General features: G+C 47.7%; 1 protein-coding gene across 2 annotated transcripts in view; it reads right to left on the reverse strand.

Moving 5' to 3' along the window:
- The window catches only part of sbf2 (SET binding factor 2), an 857,151-nt gene that overhangs the window by 445,270 nt on the left and 390,975 nt on the right, over positions 1–20,906 (reverse strand). For both annotated transcript variants that reach the window (XM_072466526.1, XM_072466525.1), the window contains exon 4: positions 13,716–13,838. In XM_072466526.1, the coding sequence (XP_072322627.1) occupies positions 13,716–13,838 (123 nt within the window). The remainder of the gene's footprint in view (positions 1–13,715; positions 13,839–20,906) is intronic.

Below are 20,906 nucleotides of genomic sequence, written 5' to 3' on the forward strand. Positions count from 1 at the left end.
AGTGAGTCACTGCGGAATACACACTTGCTCCTCTTTAGCCGAGCGCCTACTTGGGAAAACCGCCGGAGTACTTTTTGCAGGTTGTCCATATGCTCCTTTTCCGTGGTGCCCGGGATGGGCATGCCGTCTAGATAGACTGCCATCTTCAGCAAACCTTACACAATATTCTCCATGATCTGCTGGAAAATCGCTGGAGCCAATGAAACCCCCAACGGGAGGCTGGTGTATTCAAATACTTCCGTGGGTGTTTATGGTCGCAAATTTTCTGGACACTGGATCTATCTCGACCTGTAAATATGCGCTGCTTTGGTCAAGTTTGGTAAAAGAATAGCCTTCTGCTAGTTTTGTACAAATCTTCCACTCTCGGCACTGGATACTGATCCAAGCGTGAAGTTCCGTTTACAAGTGAGCTTAAAATCCCACAGAGTTCGACAGCTTTGCTGAGCTTCATTACCGGCACCACGAGTGCGGCCCATTCTGCAAATAGTACAGGGCGTATGGCTCCAAGATCCTTCAGGCGCTGAAGCTCCCCGTCAGCTTTGGCAAGCAATGCTTAGGGGACAGGTCTCGCCCTAAAATACCGGGCGGAGCATCAGGATCCACATAGATGCAGGCCTTGGCCTCGTTCATCCTGCCCAGGCCCTCATGTAACGCTTTGGGGTATTTGCCCAACATGTCGTACAGATTCCAGTATGCATCTGAAAAACCTGTTGCCAGTTGAAACGGAGGACTCGCAACCATTCACGCCCAAGCAAATTGGGCCCAGTACCCATACCACAACCAAGGGAAGACAGACCGACTATAGCCCATGTGTTACCAGAGTTACGGTGGTCCCGACAATGCTCAAAGGCTCACCGGTATAGGTCAACAACCTTGCCTTGGTGTCGCGGAATGTCAGCGGCACGATTCCTGTGTATAGTGGCCAAAACGTCCGATGGTCCACGATGGAGACGGCAGCTCCAATATCCATTTCCATCACCACAGGGTGCCCATTTAGCTGTAACGTGACCCGGATCGGCACTACCTTCGGGGCCGTGACACAGTTCAGCTGCATCGAACAAGTCCTCCTCATTTGGGGGGTCCACGTGTAAGACTCTGGTTCACGGTGATCTCGGCGGCTGCCGTGGCCGGCGTTCTCTGTGCCGAACTTGGTGGCTCTGGACATCACATGTCCTCTGACCACACATTCAGTAGTGAGACCAGCTCGTCCCCTCGTCCTAGGGAAGGTATCCTGCCGATCAGCAGTAGTTCCAGAGTGCCTGGCCTGGCTATGCAATTGCCTCTGGGGCTGCCCTTTTGGAGGTGATCTTGCCTGACCGGCATTACCCCGTGATGCAGAGAGAGTCCACTACGGAGGGCAGGCCAAACTATGGACGCCATAGTCCATAGATCCCTGCAGTTCCTCTCTATGTGTGCTCCCTGGACAGTGATAGTTCGATGGCCTGTTTCAATTCCAAGGTGGGCTCCGCCAACAGCTTCCATTGAGTGGCCATATTCTTTATGCCTCAAACCAGCCTAAACCTCAACGTTTCAAGAGAGGGACGGCCCGAATGTGCAATGCTATGTATAGATGCCTCAGGCGAGTCAAGAAGTCAGTAACCAATTCACCTGGAGACCATTATCGCCATATTAAACCAATACCACTGCATGATCATGTAGGTTTAGGGTAATAATGTTCAGCTACCAACGCGACCAGTTCATCAGACAGCCGAGCAAGTTAGACTTTTTATGATTCTAAAAGTCGGGAGCCCGCATGTGGTCAGGAGAATGACTTTCTGACGGTCTTCCCCAAAAATATAATTTGTCTGGAAGAAGTACCTCAGCCGTTCAGCATTCTGACTCCAGTCTTCCAGGCCTGCGTCAAAGGCTTCCAACTTAACGAACAGCGGCATGTTGAACTTGTATGTCCACACGTTCTGGGATAGCAATTTACCGGGTGGCTAGACGGTTCCACAACCGCGCCCAGGGTTTCCTTTTGTCCTTGTCGCCACTTTAGTAACTTGAGAAAGCCAACGGTAGTGGTACGAAGATTTATTAAACTATAGACAATATTCTGTCCACTGCAGTAACTCTCCCCCAGTCCAGTCCTTGCCAGGAGAACTACAGCTCACTAGGCCCTGCCTGGGCTGTGTTTTTATGTGCAGTCCATTACAAGCTCCAGCTGGATGGCCTCCGCCCCTTTCTGCAAAGCTCATATTCTACGAGTCCCACGGGGAGGTCAACAATGGTGTTCTACCTACATACAGTGCTTGACCATGTTAAATTTTATCTGACCATTTCACTTGCTTTAATATTCTGGCCAACCCATTTTGTATTTTTCTCTTCAAATTCAACCACCCCCTTACTTCAAAAACTTGTGACAATAAAGATCATTATTATGTTTTGACCTGTCTCCACAGAGCTTCTTAATCCGGGTGTTTTTTTTTGTTGCACTCGAATAATTATATTTAAATCTTCATTCTTCTCTATTGGCTTTCAGCCCTTGGTCTACTTTTTGTCCTCTGTGCTATTATTATTCTTTCAAGACATTGTGTTCTCACTTTTAAATTATTTATTTTGCAAAATTAAATGTGACTTTATATTCAGAAACTGGTGCATGTTTTCAAAAAAAAAAACCTTGAATGATGTTAATATTCTTAAAGACTAAAAAACAGCAAGCAGTGAAGCAAATGTACGAGTTGGAGAGAGATAAGAGAATGAGCAATAGCTGAGATTAGACTGGGAAAATAGAGCTAAAGTTGGAGTAGGCAGCAGAAAGCGGTTCTGCTGGAACTGCTTTCTACGGGTCTCCTGGGGGTTGAGTTAGATGCATAAATCACAACCAATATAAAATAAAAACAGAAAATGCTGTAAATACTCAGATCAGGCAGCCTCTGCAGAGGAAGAAACAAAGTTAATAAATCAAGTCAATTACCTTTCATTAATACTGGCAATCAGTCTCCATCCACCACCACCTTCCTCAGCCAGGCTAAACTTTTTTCTCACATTGAATAACTTCTCCTTTAACTCCACTCACTTCCTGCAGATAAACGGTTTTGCTATGAGCACTTGCATGGATACTAGCTATGTTTGCCTTTTTGTGGGATATGTGGAACATTTTGTGTTCCAATCCTATTCAGATCTCCCTCCCTCACCTCTTCATAGATCATAGAATCATAGAATTTACAGTGCAGAAGGAGGCCATTAGGCCCATCGAGTTTGCGCCGGCCCTTGGAAAGAGCACCCTATCCCCGTAACCCAGCAACCCCACCTGACTTTTTGGACACTACGGGGCAATTTTGGCATGAACAATCCACCTAACCATCTTTGGACTATGGGAGGAAACCGGAGCACCCGGAAGAAACCTACGTAGACACAGGGAGAATGTGCAGACTCCGCACAGACAGTGACCCGAGTCGGTAATCAAACCCAGGTCCCTGCCGCTGTGAAGCAACAATGCTAACCACTGTGCTACCGTGCTGCCCCAGATATTGATGGCTATATCAGTGTAGTTCTCTGCTCCCATCCTGAACTGGAAAATTTGATCCGTTTTGCTTCAATTTCCATCTTCCTCTCAAAATCTAGTGGTCCACCTCAGACTCTTCCCTTCCTTGACTTCTCTGTCACTATTTCTGGGTTAGACTTATCAACAAATATTCACCATAAGCCCACTGACTCCCATGCTACCTTTACTATGCTTCCTCATATCCTGCTTTCTGCAAGAACTCTATTCCACACTCTGAGTTTCTCTGCCTCTGTCGTATCTATTCTAGTGATGAAACCTTCTCCACCAACACCTCTGATATTCCTTCCTTGTACCTCAGCAAAGGCCACCCCACCGTGGTTGACAGGGCTCTAAACCATGTCCATCCCATTTCCAGGACTTCAGCCCTCAGCTCTTCCCCTCTATCCCAGAGCCATGAAAGGGTACGCATTTGTCCTTATCCTCCACCCCACAGGTTTATGAGTGGATTTGTAATTTTTGATCTGTGCTGTTTCTAATTTTTCATGCGAGTGGATAAGGATCTGTATTTTAATTGTTCGACGCCTCTATATCCCCATTTCACTACTGGCTTTCAAGAGTTTATAGCCCCTCTCTCTCAAATTCCTGGCCTAAACCCCTCCATCTCCCTAATCATCTTTAAGATTCTCCTTAAAATCCATCTCTTTGACCAAACTTTGGGGCACCTTTAACGAAGAGTCATCCAGACTCGAAACATTAGCTTTGTTCTCTCTCCACAGATACTGTCAGATCTGCTGAGTTTTTCCAGCATTTTCTGTTTTGGTTTCAGATTCCAAAATCTGCAATAATTTGCTTTCTTTGCTTTATCTCATTTAGTTTTATCAAATGATTTGGGCTTTTATCTACATTAAAGATGCAACATTGTATTGTTGCAGGGAAGAGATTGCAGGACCTTTGGCTTTGATTTTTATGTCATCATTGGCTACAGGAATAGTGCCAGAGGACTGGAGGATAGCAAATGTGGTCCCTTTGTTCAAAAAGGGGAGCAGAGACAACCCCGGCAACTATAGACCGGTGAGCCTCACGTCTGTAGTGGGTAAAGTCTTGGAGGGGATTATAAGAGACAAAATATATAATCATCTAGATAGGAATAATATGATCAGGGATAGTCAGCATGGCTTTGTGAAGGGTAGGTCATGCCTCACAAACCTTATCGAGTTCTTTGAGAAGGTGACTGAACAGGTAGACGAGGGTAGAGCAGTTGATGTGGTGTATATGGATTTCAGCAAAGCGTTTGATAAGGTTCCCCACAGTAGGCTATTGCAGAAAATACGGAGGCTGGGGATTGAGGGTGATTTAGAGATGTGGATCAGAAATTGGCTAGCTGAAAGAAGACAGAGGGTGGTGGTTGATGGGAAATGTTCAGAATGGAGTTCAGTTACAAGTGGAGTACCACAAGGATCTGTTCTGGGGCCGTTGCTGTTTGTCATTTTTATCAATGACCTAGAGGAAGGCGCTGAAGGGTGGGTGAGTAAATTTGCAGACGATACTAAAGTCGGTGGTGTTGTCGATAGTGTGGAAGGATGTAGCAGGTTAGAGGGATATAGATAAGCTGCAGAGCTGGGCTGAGAGGTGGCAAATGGAGTTTAATGTAGAGAAGTGTGAGGTGATTCACTTTGGAAGGAATAACAGGAATGCGGAATATTTGGCTAATGGTAAAGTTCTTGAAAGTGTGGATGAGCAGAGGGATCTAGGTGTCCATGTACATAGATCCCTCAAAGTTGCCACCCAGGTTGATAGGTTTGTGAAGAAAGCCTATGGAGTGTTGGCCTTTATTGGTAGAGGGATTGAGTTCCGGAGTCAGGGGGTCATGTTGCAGCTGTACAGAACTCTGGTACGGCCGCATTTGGAGTATTGCGTACAGTTCTGGTCACCGCATTATAGGAAGGACGTGGAGGCTTTGGAGCGGGTGCAGAGGAGATTTACCAGGATGTTGCCTGGTATGGAGGGAAAATCTTATGAGGAAAGGCTGATGGACTTGAGGTTGTTTTCGTTGGAGAGAAGAAGGTTAAGAGGAGACTTAACAGAGGCATACAAAATGATCAGGGGGTTGGATAGGGTGGACAGTGAGAGCCTTCTCCCGCGGATGGAAATGGCTGGCATGAGGGGACATAGCTTTAAACTGAGGGGTAATAGATATAGGACAGAGGTCAGAGGTAGGTTCTTTACGCAAAGAGTAGTGAGGCCATGGAATGCCCTACCTGCTACAGTAGTGAACTCGCCAACATTGAGGGCATTTAAAAGTTTATTGGATAAACATATGGATGATAATGGCATAGTGTAGGTTAGATGGCTTTTGTTTCGGTGCAACATTGTGGGCTGAAGGGCCTGTACTGCGCTGTATTGTTCTATGTTCTATGTTACTACTGGGCCAAAAGGTAGAATATTACCAGAGACGAGGTCCCAGGTTCGATCCCGGCTCTGGGTCACTGTCCGTGTGGAGTTTGCACATTCTCCCCCTGTTTGCGTGGGTTTCACCCTCACAACCCAAAGATGTGCAAGGTAGGTGGATTGAACACGCTAAATTGCCCCTTTATTGGAAAAAATGAATTGGGCACTCTAAAGTTTAAAAAAAAGATTACCAGAGACAAAGGACAATGTGTTTACTGAACAAATTACAAAGTAATAATCAGTTAAAAGCCAGAACAAAAGATGATACAGGCAACAAGGACCCCGAACATTGATGGTTGTTGACCATGTTCATTACGTTCATTACAGGTAAATCTCCCTGTGATGCAGATATGAAAACAAAAGGTGATACACCTATGAATGATTTCTGGAAAATGAATGAGATTTATGTCAATGTTTTGTCATTTATGACCTTTTTTAAAAAGAATGTTTGGAGTTACCCATTTAAATCTACGCTGGAAATTCTTTATGGTCTTTATTGTCATTATAAGATTAATGTGAACAAATTGACTCGTAAATTCAAAGGGTGTGCGATGGCTTCACTTTAACACAAGAAAAAATAATGTTTTATCTTAGCTTTTGGCGATATGATTAAGGGCTCCCTAGATGAGGCATAGTGCTGGCCAGAAGCAATATCTGACATTCCCCAAATTCTCCTAACAGCAGCAGTCTCCGTGAAAAGTTTATGATGCGTATCAGGTAACATTAGCATTCTGCAATACTGCTCAGTTAGGACCTTTCACATGCATGCTGTTGCAGTACTTACTGAATCATTTTGGCTTAATATTTATTAGATCAATTTGCATTCCTACTGCGCCTTTCACACTATGAAACATTTTAGGTCATTTATAAAGGCAAAGGTTGGGCACTTGGGCAAAGCTGGAGAAATGATTTCAGACATGATCAGAGGTGAGCTCTGAGAAACCTTTCACTTGAATGGAGAGTGGTGTAGCCAAGTAAAGGAATGCAGGAAGAACTTATTCCAAAATGCTCCAAGACCAATAGTATACTTTTCAAGTATAATCATTATTATTACATAGACAAACCTGGCAGTATATTCAAGCACAGCAAGATCAATAACTGGTTAGTCTCATTCATTGGAGTTTGGTCAAGGCATATATGCTGGCCAGTACATTGCGTGAAGATAGGGCTTTGGGTTAATATGTCATCCAAAAGTCAGCAACTGTAACAATGAAGCACTCCCACAGTGCACCAAAGTATTATGCGTTGAAGTCTTTTAAGTATATTTCAACCGTTGCTCTTTAGATTAAAAAGCACGAGTTACCACAGAGCCAAGTTGGTACATGTATATCTTAGAATCCAAGACCAAGACATCAGAGAGAAGCAATGGAAAGGAGAACAGGGCCCAAATAGCAGAAGTCAAAGTTATCACGTAGGAATGGAGAAGATAGAGGATAGTGAGGGGTGACACCTTGAAAATTCCAAAAAATGTAGACCAGGATTTTGAATTTAATGCACCAGAGGATGAGGAGCCACTGAAGATTTGTCTGGAACATCAGGAGAAGGCATTGAGTGGGATAAAGGCAGGCTATGTTGCTGACATGGAAATAGGCACTCGCTGGGGGCTAGGATGTGGGACTTGAAGCTGAGCTCAGAGTCACAAATTATACCAAGCACCAAGTTTGCGTATGACTTGAGTAAGCAGAGATAACATCTGACATAGGATGCAGCCTTTGGTGGCAACAAAACATAACAGCCTCAGTTTCAATGGATCGAATCTCTAATAATGAATCATTAACTTGCAACAATAAACTAACATTCAACGTGGGAGACTTGAACTATTGAAAGTTAGAAAACCATCAAGGTAGAGTGACACCCGAAATTCAAAGTCCAAGTGACAACAGCAGAAAAATTGGACTCTATAGGAAAATCACGATCATCACGGTAGCACAGGGGCAGCACGTTTCCACAGTGATTAGCACTGCTGCTTCAGAGCGCCAGATACCCTGGCTCGATTCCGGCCTCGGGTAGCTGTCTGTGTGGAGTTTGCACATTGTCCACGTGCCTGCGTGGGTTTCCTCCCGGTGCTCCGGTTTCCTCCCATAGTCCAAAGATGTGCAGTTTAGGTGGGGTTTTGGGGATAGGGCAGGGAGAGTGGGCCTAGGTAAGGTGCTCCTTCAGAGGGTCATGCCGGTTAGGTGGGCCTCCTTCTGCACTGGAGGGATTCTATGTTTTCTGCTGATTTTAATGGGTGAAGATAACCCAATTACATTCCAACTGTTTTTGGTGGGGTAATGCCAGGGGGATCCCACAACAATTTTGAGTGGAAAATTAAAGGCTTATTTCTTTCAAGCCATTCATGTGTCCCGAGACATGTGTCATCTATGCCAGCCTTGTCCAATATGCACCCTGTGGGCCACATTGCAGTCCCCGAGGCCTCTGGACTCAGCCTGTCAAATTTAGCGAGATGGGACGAGGGAGAGCTTGCGGGCAAGGGAGAGCATGAGAGAGAGAAGGAGCGTGAGAGAGAGAGAGAGAGAGAGGGAGTGTGAGACAGAGAGAGGGAGCGTGAGGTGGATCAGTGAGAGAGCGTGTGATGGAGCAAAGAGAGAGCCTGGGGGAGGGAGCCCGGGGGGAGGGAGCGTGAGGAAGGAAGCATGAAGGAGGGAGCGTGAGTGAGAGAGTATGAGGGAGGGAGCATGAGGGAGGGAGCGTGAAGGAGCATAGAGGGAGGGAGCAGAGAGGAGCGTGAGGAAGGAAGCTTGAAAGAGGAAGCGTGAAGGAGGGAGTGTGAAGGAAGGAGTGTGAAGGAGGGAGCGTGAGGGAGGGAGCATGAGGCAGTTGAGAGTGAGGGAGCAGAAAGGGAGTGCGAGGGAGGGAGTGTGATGTGGAGTAGAGAGAGAATATGTGATGGAGCAAAGAGAGAGTCTGGGGGAAGAGGGTCTGGGGGAGGGGGCCTGGGGGAAGGAGCGTGAGGGAGGGAGCGTGAGGGAGGGAGCAAAGGAATGTGAGGTTGTGCAAGAGGGCAAAGAAAGGGGGAGGATGTACAGGGACCGAGAAGGCGGGAGCCGAGTGGATGGGGGCGCAGGGGCCAAGGGGTGCACGCGGGCCTGTGAGAGGGGCCACGCAGGGCCCGAGAGAAGGCCTCTAGGGGGCAGCGAAGAAGTATGAGGACCCGCGGAGGCCAAGAGAGGGGCAGCGAAGGAGTGCAAGGGTGTGTGAGGGAGCAGGTGGGGGTCACACACACTCGAATACTTATCTGTACATAATACTGATTTTTGTTATTCACCTCACCGTGCTTTTTTTGCGCAACAACTTGTTTCTTTTCATAGTTCAGATTGTTTTTAAAATTCATGTTTAATATTGTGCGAAACTTTATCTTTCCGAAACTTGTTCATCTGTCCCTTGAGTGAGGCGAAATTTGAAATGTGGCTCCCAGCGTGAAAAGGTTAGACAAGCCTTATCTACATCCTTATAATGACTCAACCCGCCATGTTATAATCTGTAACATCTATTGCAGCATTGTACAGGTGTTGCACCCATGAAGTGAACCCGTCCTTAGCCCAAACCACTCCAGTACCTCGAGGAGGTACTTACACTCGACTCTGTCGAAGGCCTTTTCTACCTCCAGGGAGACAATCACCTCTGGTGTTCTCTCCCCGGATGTGGTCATTATTGCATATAGCAACCGCCTGATGTTCACAGTGAGCTGTCTACCTTTGACAAAGTCGTCAGGTCCTCTGCGACCACCTCCAGTACGCAGTTCTCCGGCTCTTGGCCAGGACTTTCACAAGTATCTTCGTGCCTATGTTGAACAGCGAAATGGGTCCGTATGATCTGCATTCCGTTGGGTCTTTGTCTTTTTTGGATAGCAGCGATATCGTGGCCTGTGTTGGCGTTGGAGACAGAGTGCCCCTCGCTAACGAGCCAGGACTGGTGCAAATTTATTTATACAAGTCCACCGAGAACCCGTCGAGTCCCGGCACCTTCCCCATCTGCTTGGAGCTGATTTCATAGAATTTAGTGCAGAAGGAGGCCATTCGGCCCATCGAGTCTGCACCGGCTCTTGGAAAGAGCACCCTACCCAAGGTCAACACCTCCACCCTATCCCCATAACCCAGTAACCCCACCCAACACTAAGGGCAATTTTGGACACGAAGGGCAATTTATCATGGCCAATCCACCTAACCTGCACATCTTTGGACTGTGGGAGGAAACCGGAGCACCCGGAGGAAACCCACGCACACACGGGGAGGATGTGCGGACTCCGCACAGACAGTAACCCAAGCCGGAATCGAACCTGGGACCCTGGAGCTGTGAAGCAATTGTGCTATCCACAATGCTACCGTGATGCTCTCCACGATCTCTCCCAGTCCTATTGTTGCTTCCAGTTCCCCCCCACCTGTCGTCCCCCATGTCTGGCATGTCCAGTCCATCGAGAAGCCGTTTCAACTCCGCGTCCCTGTCGGGAGGTTCGGAGGTGTACAGCCTCGGTAGAAGATCTCAAATGCTCGGATGACCTCTTTTGCTTCGGCTACCAGTCTTCCTCTGCTATTCTTCACTGGAGCTATCTCTCTCATGGCTGCCTGCTTTCTCAGCTGGTGAGCCAGTCGACGGCTAGTCTTTTATCCGTGTTCGTAGAAGGTCCTCCATGTCTGGTGGAGTTCGTGCACTGCTTTTCTGGTGGATAGCAGGTTAAAGTCCATTTGTAGCATTTTCCACTCTGCCAGAAGCTCTACGGTTGGGGCCTCGGAGTACTTTCTGTCGATCTCCAGAAGTAAGTCGATCAGTTATTACCTGGCCTCTCTCTCTTTCCTGTTTCTACACGCCTTGTAGGCTATAATTCCTTCCCTAATCACAGCCTTCAGTGCTTCCCAGAACGTGGAAGGTGAGACTTCCCCATTCTGATTATTAGCAATGCACTCGCCTATGGCTGGTGATATTTTCTAGCAGAAGACCTTATCAGCCAAAAGGTCCGTGCCCAACCTCCACGTGGGGTGTTGGACATGGCCGGTCTCCAACCTCACATCCACATAATGTGGAGCGTGATCAGAGATAACTATCGGAGAGTATTGCGCCCTTACTATTCTTGGAAGCACCGTTTTCCCCACTGCAAAGAAGTCTATCCTTGAGTATGCTTTGTGTACCAGTGAAAAGAATGAGAATTCCTTCTCACCGGGGTGCAGAAACCGCCATGGGTCCACCGCCTCCATCTGCTCCATGAATGCTCCCAGTTCCCTAGCCATGCCTGTCCTTTTCCCCGATCTGGGGTTCGATCGCCTCCCATGATCTGTCGGCGTATGTCAGTGTCGGGGATTTCCGCCATGGTCTTTTTTATAAAGTCTGTGTCATCCTTGTTGGGCATGTACACATTTACCAAAACTACCGGTGCCCCGTCTGGGGAACCACTGACCATGACGTACCATCCCCCTTGATCTGTAACCGTCCTTGTCGCTGTAAACTTCGTCCTCTTGCTAATCAGTATACCTACTCCCCTGGCCCTTGTCCCATAAATGAATGATAAGTCTGTACCATCCAGCCCTTTCTTACTCGCAGATGGGTCTTCTCCCTCATGTGTTTCCCCTGCAGGAAGACTATGTTGACTTTCAAACTTCTTATGTGGGCGAAGACTGTATCTTTTCACTGGGCCATTGAGACCACTTATGTTCCAGGTGATAATCCAAGTGGGGGGGGCTTTTGTCCCCCCGCTTCTGTGTGATCAACCATACTTTCCTGCAGAATGCGTCCCTGCACTCTGGGGTTTCCCTTTGTTAGGGGGTCGTCCAAAATGCCCAAGGTCACCATTCTCGCCATGAGGTCGGGCCCCTGCGCTCCGGGGTTTCCTTTTGTCCAGGGGTACGAAACATGGCCACGGGAGGGGGAGGGGCCTGCGATCCGGGGTTTCCCTTTGTTTAGGGACCCTCCAAAGTGGCTGCTTGCGATACCATCTTGTATACTCAGCCTGCACCTTACCTGCCGAAGCCAATCCGAGAAACAACTATTTTTTCCCCGTTCGGTACCTTTTGTGCACCCCCCCCCCCCCCCCCCCCCTCCATGTCGCCCATTTCCCTTCTCTTCCCCCTCCTATGCGTTTCCCTCCCTGTCCTGTGTCCCCCGTCCCCTCGGCAAGGCGCTCCCTCCCTACAGGGAGATGCGCCACGGCCCATTGTGTCTGTTTTCCCATGCTAGCTATCCTTGCTAGTGTGCTTGTTCCCCTCCTGGGGCTGGTCTAGTCCCTTACTTATGCCCGCTGACTGCCCACTTTGTCCGCCCATACCCTCACCTGCCTTCCTCCTCCCTTCTTTCTGTGACCCAGTCTTTTCTTTCGATTAGAGCGAGGCAGCACAGTCTCGATCAAACATGCTCACTATCCAATGAGTCTTTGATTCTTTTGCAATCCTTCTCTGCTCAGCCCTCATTGTTGCTCTGCCTGCCCCTTTTCCAGGCCATTGGTTAGCACAAATTCATTCACTTCTGCCAGAGTGTTGAGGTAATGTTCTTTATTCTGGTACGTGACCCAGAGCCTGTCTGGGTACAGCATAGATTGCACTCCCTTCTTGTACAGGGCCAACTTCGCCTGGTTGAACTTGGCACTGCATTTTGCCAGCTCTGCCCCAAAGTCCCGATAAATTTGGATTCTGTGTCCTTCCCAGGTGCTCACTTTCGTTCCTGATATCATGATTCTGATATCGGCAGAGCTTTGTAATGATCGCCCTTGGCTGCTCCCCGGCTTTGGGTCTCGACCTGAGCGACCCGTGTGCGCTGCCGAGCTCTGGGGGACTGAGGAAGCTGTCTCTCCTGACTAGGTTACCCAGCATTTGGGAAACGTAGCCCGTCAGACCTCTGCCCTTGATGCCTTCCGGCAGGCTCACGCTCCAAATATTTTGCCGTCGGGACCCGCTTTCCTATTCCTCGACTTTCCCCTTTAAGTTCCCTGGGCCGCCACCAGCCTTTTCACTTCTACTTCCAGGGCGACAATTCTATCGCTCTGGTCCGTCGAGGCCTTCGCCAGGTTGAGGATCATCTTCTCCTGTGTCTCCAATTTCTTCCCCAGCCCGTCGATTGCCTTTTGCATAGTGGCCATCGCCTCTGCCACCACCATCTTGATCTCCACCTGGATTTATATCCTGGTCGCCCCTTTCATGGCGGTCAGCTCTTTCAAAAGGAAGGTTTTCCATCTGTCTCCAGGTGGTGGTGATGGGGGGACTAATCCTCAGGTCGTTGGTCTCCCTCTCACCTGGGTGACCGGGGCTCCTTCGCCTCATGAGTTCGCCGACTCGTCCGCCTGCTGCTCGTAGTTCTTTCCGCCACTTCGGCCCCTTGAGCTCCCGTTTGCTGGCATTCCTTCATGGTTATTCTCTTCTTGCCGTTGAGGTAAATTTGTCTTCGAATTTTGGGGCAAAATTCGACTAAAAGCGCATTTTTGGTTCTGGTCTGGAGGAGAGCCCACCTGATGTGCATCCGCTCTGCACATCACCATCACCGGGAGTCTCCTAATGGCCCTATTTTAAAGTGCAGAGGAGTTATCCCTGGTGTCTTCGACAATATTTAACGCTCAATGAACATGACAGAAGCAGAATTTCTCATTGTCATCTTGCCATTTGTAGGCATTTGTTTATGTAAATTGTCTGTCATATTTCCTACATTACAACATGTTAGTTTTCTACTTTATCCAGCTCACATCTTCATAACACTTACAACTATAATTTATGAGCATTAGGTTTTTGTCAACTGTGTCATCTCCAAGCATTCAATAAGTGCATGAATTGAGGAATAAATAAATGTGCACATTTTCAGAAAATGTTTTTAAAATGCGGAAATATAACAATCTAAGTAAATTTACCTTGAATATTTCTGGGTAATCCAGTTGGGACACCAGCACCAAACTTTTTGGTGCAAACACCTGCGCAGGTTGGATTAACCCTGTATCCTCCTCTTCGCCTTCTGTATCTTCATGTTTAGCTCCCTAAAGCATATTGAAGAGATTGAAATAAACAAAACAATAAACAAGAAATCCCAAAAGCTCAAGTATCTACTTGCATTTCTCCACATTCCAAAATTGTAAATTCAAACTTAATGCCAGAAAAAAAAAATCAAACTTTTTTCATGTTTTGTCAAAATGTAAAGCTTGCCACAGTAGTGTATTGTCAACATTTCTAGAAATGTCAATTTTGTCTATTCAGAAGCAACCACATCAATTTGAAATTTGAATATTTCTCTTTTGACTACAGTTGACCAATTACTTCATAAATGTTGGATCTGCATTTACATTTCACCCCAAATCTCCTTCAGAAATATTCAAAAGGACTTTACGCTAATACATTTTGAAGTACTGTCATTTACAGCTATGTAAAGAATGCAGTCGGCAGGATTCCAGAAACTGCACTGAAATGCTGATTGATTTGGGAATGTTGATAAAAAAATTTAAAATATCAGGAGAACTTACTGGTCTAAACCTTTTAAATGTCCAACTAAACAGGCAATCGGGCATCAGCTGAACCTCTCATCCAAACAACAGTGTCACTAAAAATAAGCGTCCCTCAGTACTACATTAAGGTACCCAGACCAAGAGGCGGTGCTCAATGTGCGAAGGGGAAGAGGCATATTGATGGTCACATCACACTTGATTAAAATTGCCACAAAGGGTCCCCGAGGCAGGTTTACTGACACTGGAGTTGGTCAAATCATGAACCATGACCTGACCACAATAAAACATTTCGTAATCTGACATGGCCTAATGCACACGTCTCGTTACTCTCTGCTTAGCCGTGCACCACCTGTAGAACCAGCACGCACAACCATTCCCTCTCCAACTTCCCTTCACTCCATTCCCTGCAATTCTCAAAAGAATAGTGAACAATTTCTTGGTGTTGCAAATTTATCTTTTGGGTTCAACCCATCGGGTCTACACAGACACTCTGAAAGAGCACCCAACCTCGGCCCACGTCCCCAGCCTATCCCCGTAAACCAGTAACCCTACCTAACCTTTTTGGACATTAAGGGGCAATTTAGCATGGTCAATCCACCTAACCTGCATATCTTTGGGCTTTGGGAGGAAACCGGAGCACCCGGAGGAAACCCACGCAGACATGGGAAGAATGTACAAACTCCACACAGACAGTCACCCAAGGCTGGAATTGAACCACGGTGCAATGATAGGAGGGACTGTTTGGTGCATGCAGGGATGGAGAGATTCATCAAGTGAAGCTTGGGGGAGGGGGAAGATCCCTCTCGGTACGAACTGGCTCGGGCTCATAGGGCATGGAGGCCTAAACCAAAGGCAAATGAGCTGCCAAGAGCAGTGATTATTTGTTTCCGTAGGTACCGCGTGAAGGAGAAGGTCCTGTGTTAGGCAAAGCAGAAGCGGGAAGTGCAGTTGGCTGGAGCTGGTATACGTATATACCAGGGCTTTACTGTGGAGTTGGCGAGGAGGCGGGCGGCCTTCGATCGAGTGAAGACGGCACTGTATAACAGAAGGGTGCGGTTTGGCGTAGTGTACCCAGCTAAATTGAGCGTGACCTACAACACCAAACACTTTTGTTTTGAGACGGTGGAAGCGGCGGAGGCATTTGTGAAGGTAGAAGGATTGGGTCAGAAGTGAGAAATGGGACCGAGGATTGGACTTGGACTGAGGGTAGGGGGTGTCTGGAGGAGTGTATGTAGCTCTATTTTTCACTGCATTTTGTTATATGTGCCAAGTGAGTTGACGTTGTCTATTTGGACAAGGTAAGAGTTGGGACTTTCTTTTGCAATTATGGTTCTTTGGGGTTTGTGTGTTTACTCTGGGGTTGTATGTTGAGGGGATTTCTTTGTTTTCCTGGGGCTGGGTGGTGGGGGGGATGGGGGGATTGAGGCCTGGGCAGGGGCCTCCACACTGGCTAGCTCAAGCAGGCCAGTGAACGGGAATGTGGTGGGGGGAGGGGCCGCGGCCATCAGAGCCTGGTAGAACAGGTTTCGATGGGCCTAGGAGGTGTGAAATGTTGGGGGAGGGGACCAATACTGGGTGAGGTGTTTGCGAGAGGAAGTGGATGGGAGGATTCTTTTTTGGGGGGGGGGGGGTGGAAGAGAGGGGCTCGAAGGTAACAATGGGATGGGGCGGGCCAAGCCCAGTGAACAGGACCTGGAGTTATGATGGGAACGGGGGATAGTTACTTGAAATGTGAGGGCTTTGTTGGAGGGTGGTTTTTTAGGGTCATCTCAGGGGTAGTGCTCGTGAACTTGGAACCAGAGACCCTAGAAGCCCTTTTCCGGGGGGGATCGGACCGGCTCGGGCGGCAGAGGTTGTTAGCCTTCGCCTCGCTGGTTGCCCGGAGAGGGGTCCTGTTGGGGTGGAGGTTAGCATCTCCATCCTGTGACACGGCTTGGTGGGGGGGACCTACTTGAATTTCTTTTGCTCTCTGGAAGGTGAAGTCTCAGCTGAAGGGGATGAAGGAAGGGTTTCACAATTCATGGTTTATTATGCACTTCCGAGAATTGGTTGCCATTAAACATTAGGGAGGGGGTTGGCGGTATTGTAGTCTTTGGTTACATTGTTTACGGATTGTTAATTTGTGGGGGGGGGGGTTTACCTGGAATGTATGGGTGGATGTTTTGGTCTGTATATTGAGCGGGGGACGGTTTGTGTGGGGGATTGTTACTGTATTTGTTTTTGTTTGTTTTGTCTTCGGTTGTTTATTGATGAAAATGAGAATAAAAAGATTTTTTTTTAAATAGACAAGTTGGCTTTATTGTCAAGATAGAAGATAAATAGTTCTGAAACTATCCATTCATAACTAAAGTTAAAAATATCCAAAAAATACCCTTTCAAGGAAAGTTAAATAGAAAGTTAACAGTTAAATAGAATTAATATTTCAGACAATACTAATATGACAAAGGATGTAAATTTTTTCAAACATTCCACTCTCATGTGCACTTCCTTTATGACTGAAAATTAATATTTGAATGACTGTTTGGGGATATTTTATTCATCCATGTTGTGAAGTTGTTCCTAAGACACATGATCTAACTTAGTTACCTGAAATAGAGAAATTACAACAAATGTCCTGCCATCTGCTGGTGTACTTTTTTTTGACTAAAATCATGACTTATGAAAAAGAAATGCTGGAAATACTTAGCAGGACTGGAAGCACCTGTGGTGAAAGTAACAGAGTTAACGTTTCAAGTGGAGTATGACTTCTCACAACTGAATGACTTGTGATTGCTCAGCAAGTGCCACTTGACAGCACTGTTGATGGGGCTAGCCCTTCCATCACCTTACTGATGATCAAACATAGACTGATGGGGCTAAATTGGCCGAGTTGCATTTGTCCTGTATTTTGTGTACAGGACATGCCTGAGCAATTTTCCACATCGGTGGGTAAGCTGCAGATGTACTGCAACAGCTTCTCTGGGGGCACTGAAAGCTCTGGAGCACAAGCCTTCAGTGCTATTCCTGAAATACTGTCAGGGCCCATAGCCTTTACATATCTAGGGTCTTCAACCATTTCTTGATATCACATGGAGTGGATTGAATTGGCTCAACACTGGCATCTGTGATGCTGGGGACCTCCAGAGGAGGCTGAAATGGATCATCCATCGGCACTTCTGTTTGAATGTTGCTGCAAATGATTCAGCCTTATCTTCTGCACTGATGTGCTTCGCTTCCCCCATCATTGAAGATGGACTTCTCTGTGGAGCCTCCTCCTCCAGTGAGCTGTTTAATTGTCTGCCACCATTCACAACTAGATGTGGCAAGACTGCAGAACATGGATCTGCTCTATCAGTTTTGGAATCGCTTAGCTGTTGTCTATTGTATGCTGCCTATGCTGGTTGCCATCCAAGTAGTCCTCTGTTGTAGCTTCACCAGGTTGATGCTGCAATATTAGGTATGCATTGTGCTGCTCATGACATGTCCTCCTGCACTCTTCATTGAACCAGGGTTGATTTCCTGGCTTGGTGAGAATCGTAGAGTTAGGGATATGCCAGTTACAGATTGTGGTTGAGTACAATTCTGTTGTTTCTGATGGCCCACAGCACCTCATGGATGCCCAGCTTTGAGTTGTCAGATCTGTTTGAAATCTATCCCATTTAGCATGGTGGTGGTGCCACAAATGATTAGGGGTATCATCAATGTGAAGACAGGGTTTTGTCTCCACAAGGACTATGCAGTGGTCACTCCTGCCAATACTGTCATGGAGAGATGCATTTGCAGCAGACAGGTTGGCAAGGATGAAGTAAAATGTGTTTTTCTCTCTTGTTGGTTATGTTACGATCCCAACACGTCGGGAAGAATCCAGCATATAACCCTGGCTCAAAAGACATTTTTAAATTATAAACATGGAACCACAGAGTCACAGGACCACTAATTAGTTTTAACAACAAGGAAAAAACATACACTACACATGAAAAAATTGGATGATGATGCAATACGCCATTACTCCCCCCTTAGCTTAACGATTTCTTAGAGGTTTTAGGAATAACATGAATGGCAAAGTATATGTTGATCTACAATCGTCCCATGAACACAGTCATTTTAAGCACATAAGATGACAGTGGTCAAATACATGCACTCTGCTCTGAACTCAAGTTAGGGCCTGCGGATTTCTCCTCAGAATCCCCATAGACGAACTTCTGGTGACAGGGATATGCTGAGTAGTCGCACATAAAGTGGCAATAAGACAACCAAAATTCCAGGAAGCAGTGTCTTCAGGGGCTGCAGGGGCACCAGGAATTGCAGCAAAGGACAGGTACAGAGAGCAAGCAGGTCAGTGGACCCACGAGGTGATGGGCCCCGCCCATCCCGAGAGGAGGAGACTGACGACCCGGCAACCCGGAAACCGAGCCCCACCCCAGGCAATGGATGGAAGTCAATCCTAACCAGGGAATTAAATGCGATGAAGCACGGCATCAAGGCCAAGAAAAAGGCAGCAGTCAGGTGGCATTCAGTAAGAATGAACAACAACACCTCCTCCACAATAGTCCTCTACCGGGGCCCCGCAAGGCTGCGTACTTAGCCCCCTACTCTACTCCCTGTACATACATGACTGCGTGGCAAAATTTGGTTCCAACTCCATCTACAAGTTTGCTGGCGATACGACCATAGTGGGCGGATCTCGAATAACGACGAGTCAGAATACAGGAGGGAGATAGAGAAACTAGTGGAGTGGTGCAGCGACAACAATCTCTCCCTCAACGCCAGCAAAACTAAAGAGCTGGTCAATGACTTCAGGAAGCAAAGTACTGTACACACCCCTGTCAGCATCAATGGGGTTAAGGTGGAGATGGTCAGCAGTTTCAAATTCCTAGGGGTGCACATCTCCAAAAATCTGTCCTGGTCCACCCACGTCGACGCTACCACCAAGAAAGCACAACAGTGCCTATACTTCCTCAGGAAACTAAGGAAATTTGACATGTCCACATTAACCCTTACCAACTTTAACAGATGCACCATAGAAAATATCCTATTGGGCTGCATCTCAGCCTGGTATGGCAACTGCTCTGCCCAGGACCGCAATAAACTTCAGAGAGTCGTGAACACCGCCCAGTCCATCACACGAACCTGCCTCCCATCCATCGACTCCATCTACACCTCCCGCTGCCTGGGGAAAGTGGGCAGCATAATCAAAGACCCCTCCCACCCAGCTTATTCATTCTTCCAACTTCTTCCATCGGGCAGGAGATACAGAAGTCTGAGAACACGCACGAACAGACTCAAAAACAGATTCTTCCCCGCTGTTACCAGACTCCTAAATGACCCTCCTATGGACTGACTTCATTCACACTACACCCTGTATGCTTCATCCGATGCTGGTGCTTATGTAGTTACATTGTATACCTTGTCTTGCCCTATTATGTATTTTCTTTTCTTCCCTTTTCTTCCCATGTACTTAATGAACCGTTTTTTTTTTTTGCGTTTCCATCATGTTTTATTGTCGATATCAAAAGTCACTGGCACCACGCCCCGTGGCTCAGCGATCCATCCTCCTGCTCTCGTCGGCCGCTGCTCTACCCTGGGCCCGATGGACGTGTCCCAGCCCTTGACCCCGAGGCGCAGTACCACCCCGAGCAACCATCGTTCCCTCCTTCACATCTCTCCATCGCTGTCACTCGCCTCCGCCAGCACCTCGTAGCCAGGGTTCAACGTCCGGGCTTCTTCCGGGAGGGACATCAGCGAGCCGAAGAACAGCGAGCGGAACTTCTTGTGAGGCGGAGTTGCTGGTATCTCTGTATCATCCTCCTGCAGCTGATCAACCTGCGGCGCTGCCTCGTCCGCGAGGGGCCACTTAGCCAGGTGAGCGAGTGGGAAAGTGGGACTCCGAACAGGGCATCCCACCTCCACTGGGACCTTACTGCCAACAGCGAGCATTTCCTCCATCGCCGTGGTCTCCATGGCGATCATATAAGGGTCAATCTCCTCACTCATGAAGTCGTCATCAATTTGATTGGTCCCTGGGTGATCCTCCCTCCTCCACTGCTTCCAGGTAACAGTCATCCCCAAATCGAGATAATGCATGAATCGCTCTCCCAATGACGCTCACGTTGCCGACGCTCACCAGGCACCGCATCCCCGCCTGCCCTCCGCCTCGGCCTCGTACTTAATGATCTGTTGAGCTGCTCGCAGAAAAATACTTTTCACTGCACCTCGGTACATGTGACAATAAACAAATCCAATCCAAGTCAAGGTGGTGGAGGCACTAGCTGCCATGCAGGCGGCGCTCGGAGGCATGGGAAAGAGGATGGAAGCCAAGGGAGCATGATACGGTAGCTGGAAAAGGCATCGCCGACTATTGCGACCGAATCGCCATCCTAGAGCTGAGATCAAGAGATTGGTGGTGACGGAGGGGAACCTGAAAGGAAAGGTCAAGGACTAGGAGAACCGGAAGAGGTGGCAGAACATGGCCTGCCAGAGAGGATTGAGCGAAGGGACCCAACTGACTACATGCCCCAAATGCTGTGCAAAACCTGGTTGGGAGGGACAGCTTCCCAAAACCACCGGAGATCGACAGGGGTCACAGGTTGCTCCGACCAAAGCCTGGAGCCAGGGGCAGCTGAATGT

Source organism: Scyliorhinus torazame, chromosome 10, assembly GCF_047496885.1.
Source record: "Scyliorhinus torazame isolate Kashiwa2021f chromosome 10, sScyTor2.1, whole genome shotgun sequence".
Classification (NCBI taxonomy): domain Eukaryota; kingdom Metazoa; phylum Chordata; class Chondrichthyes; order Carcharhiniformes; family Scyliorhinidae; genus Scyliorhinus; species Scyliorhinus torazame.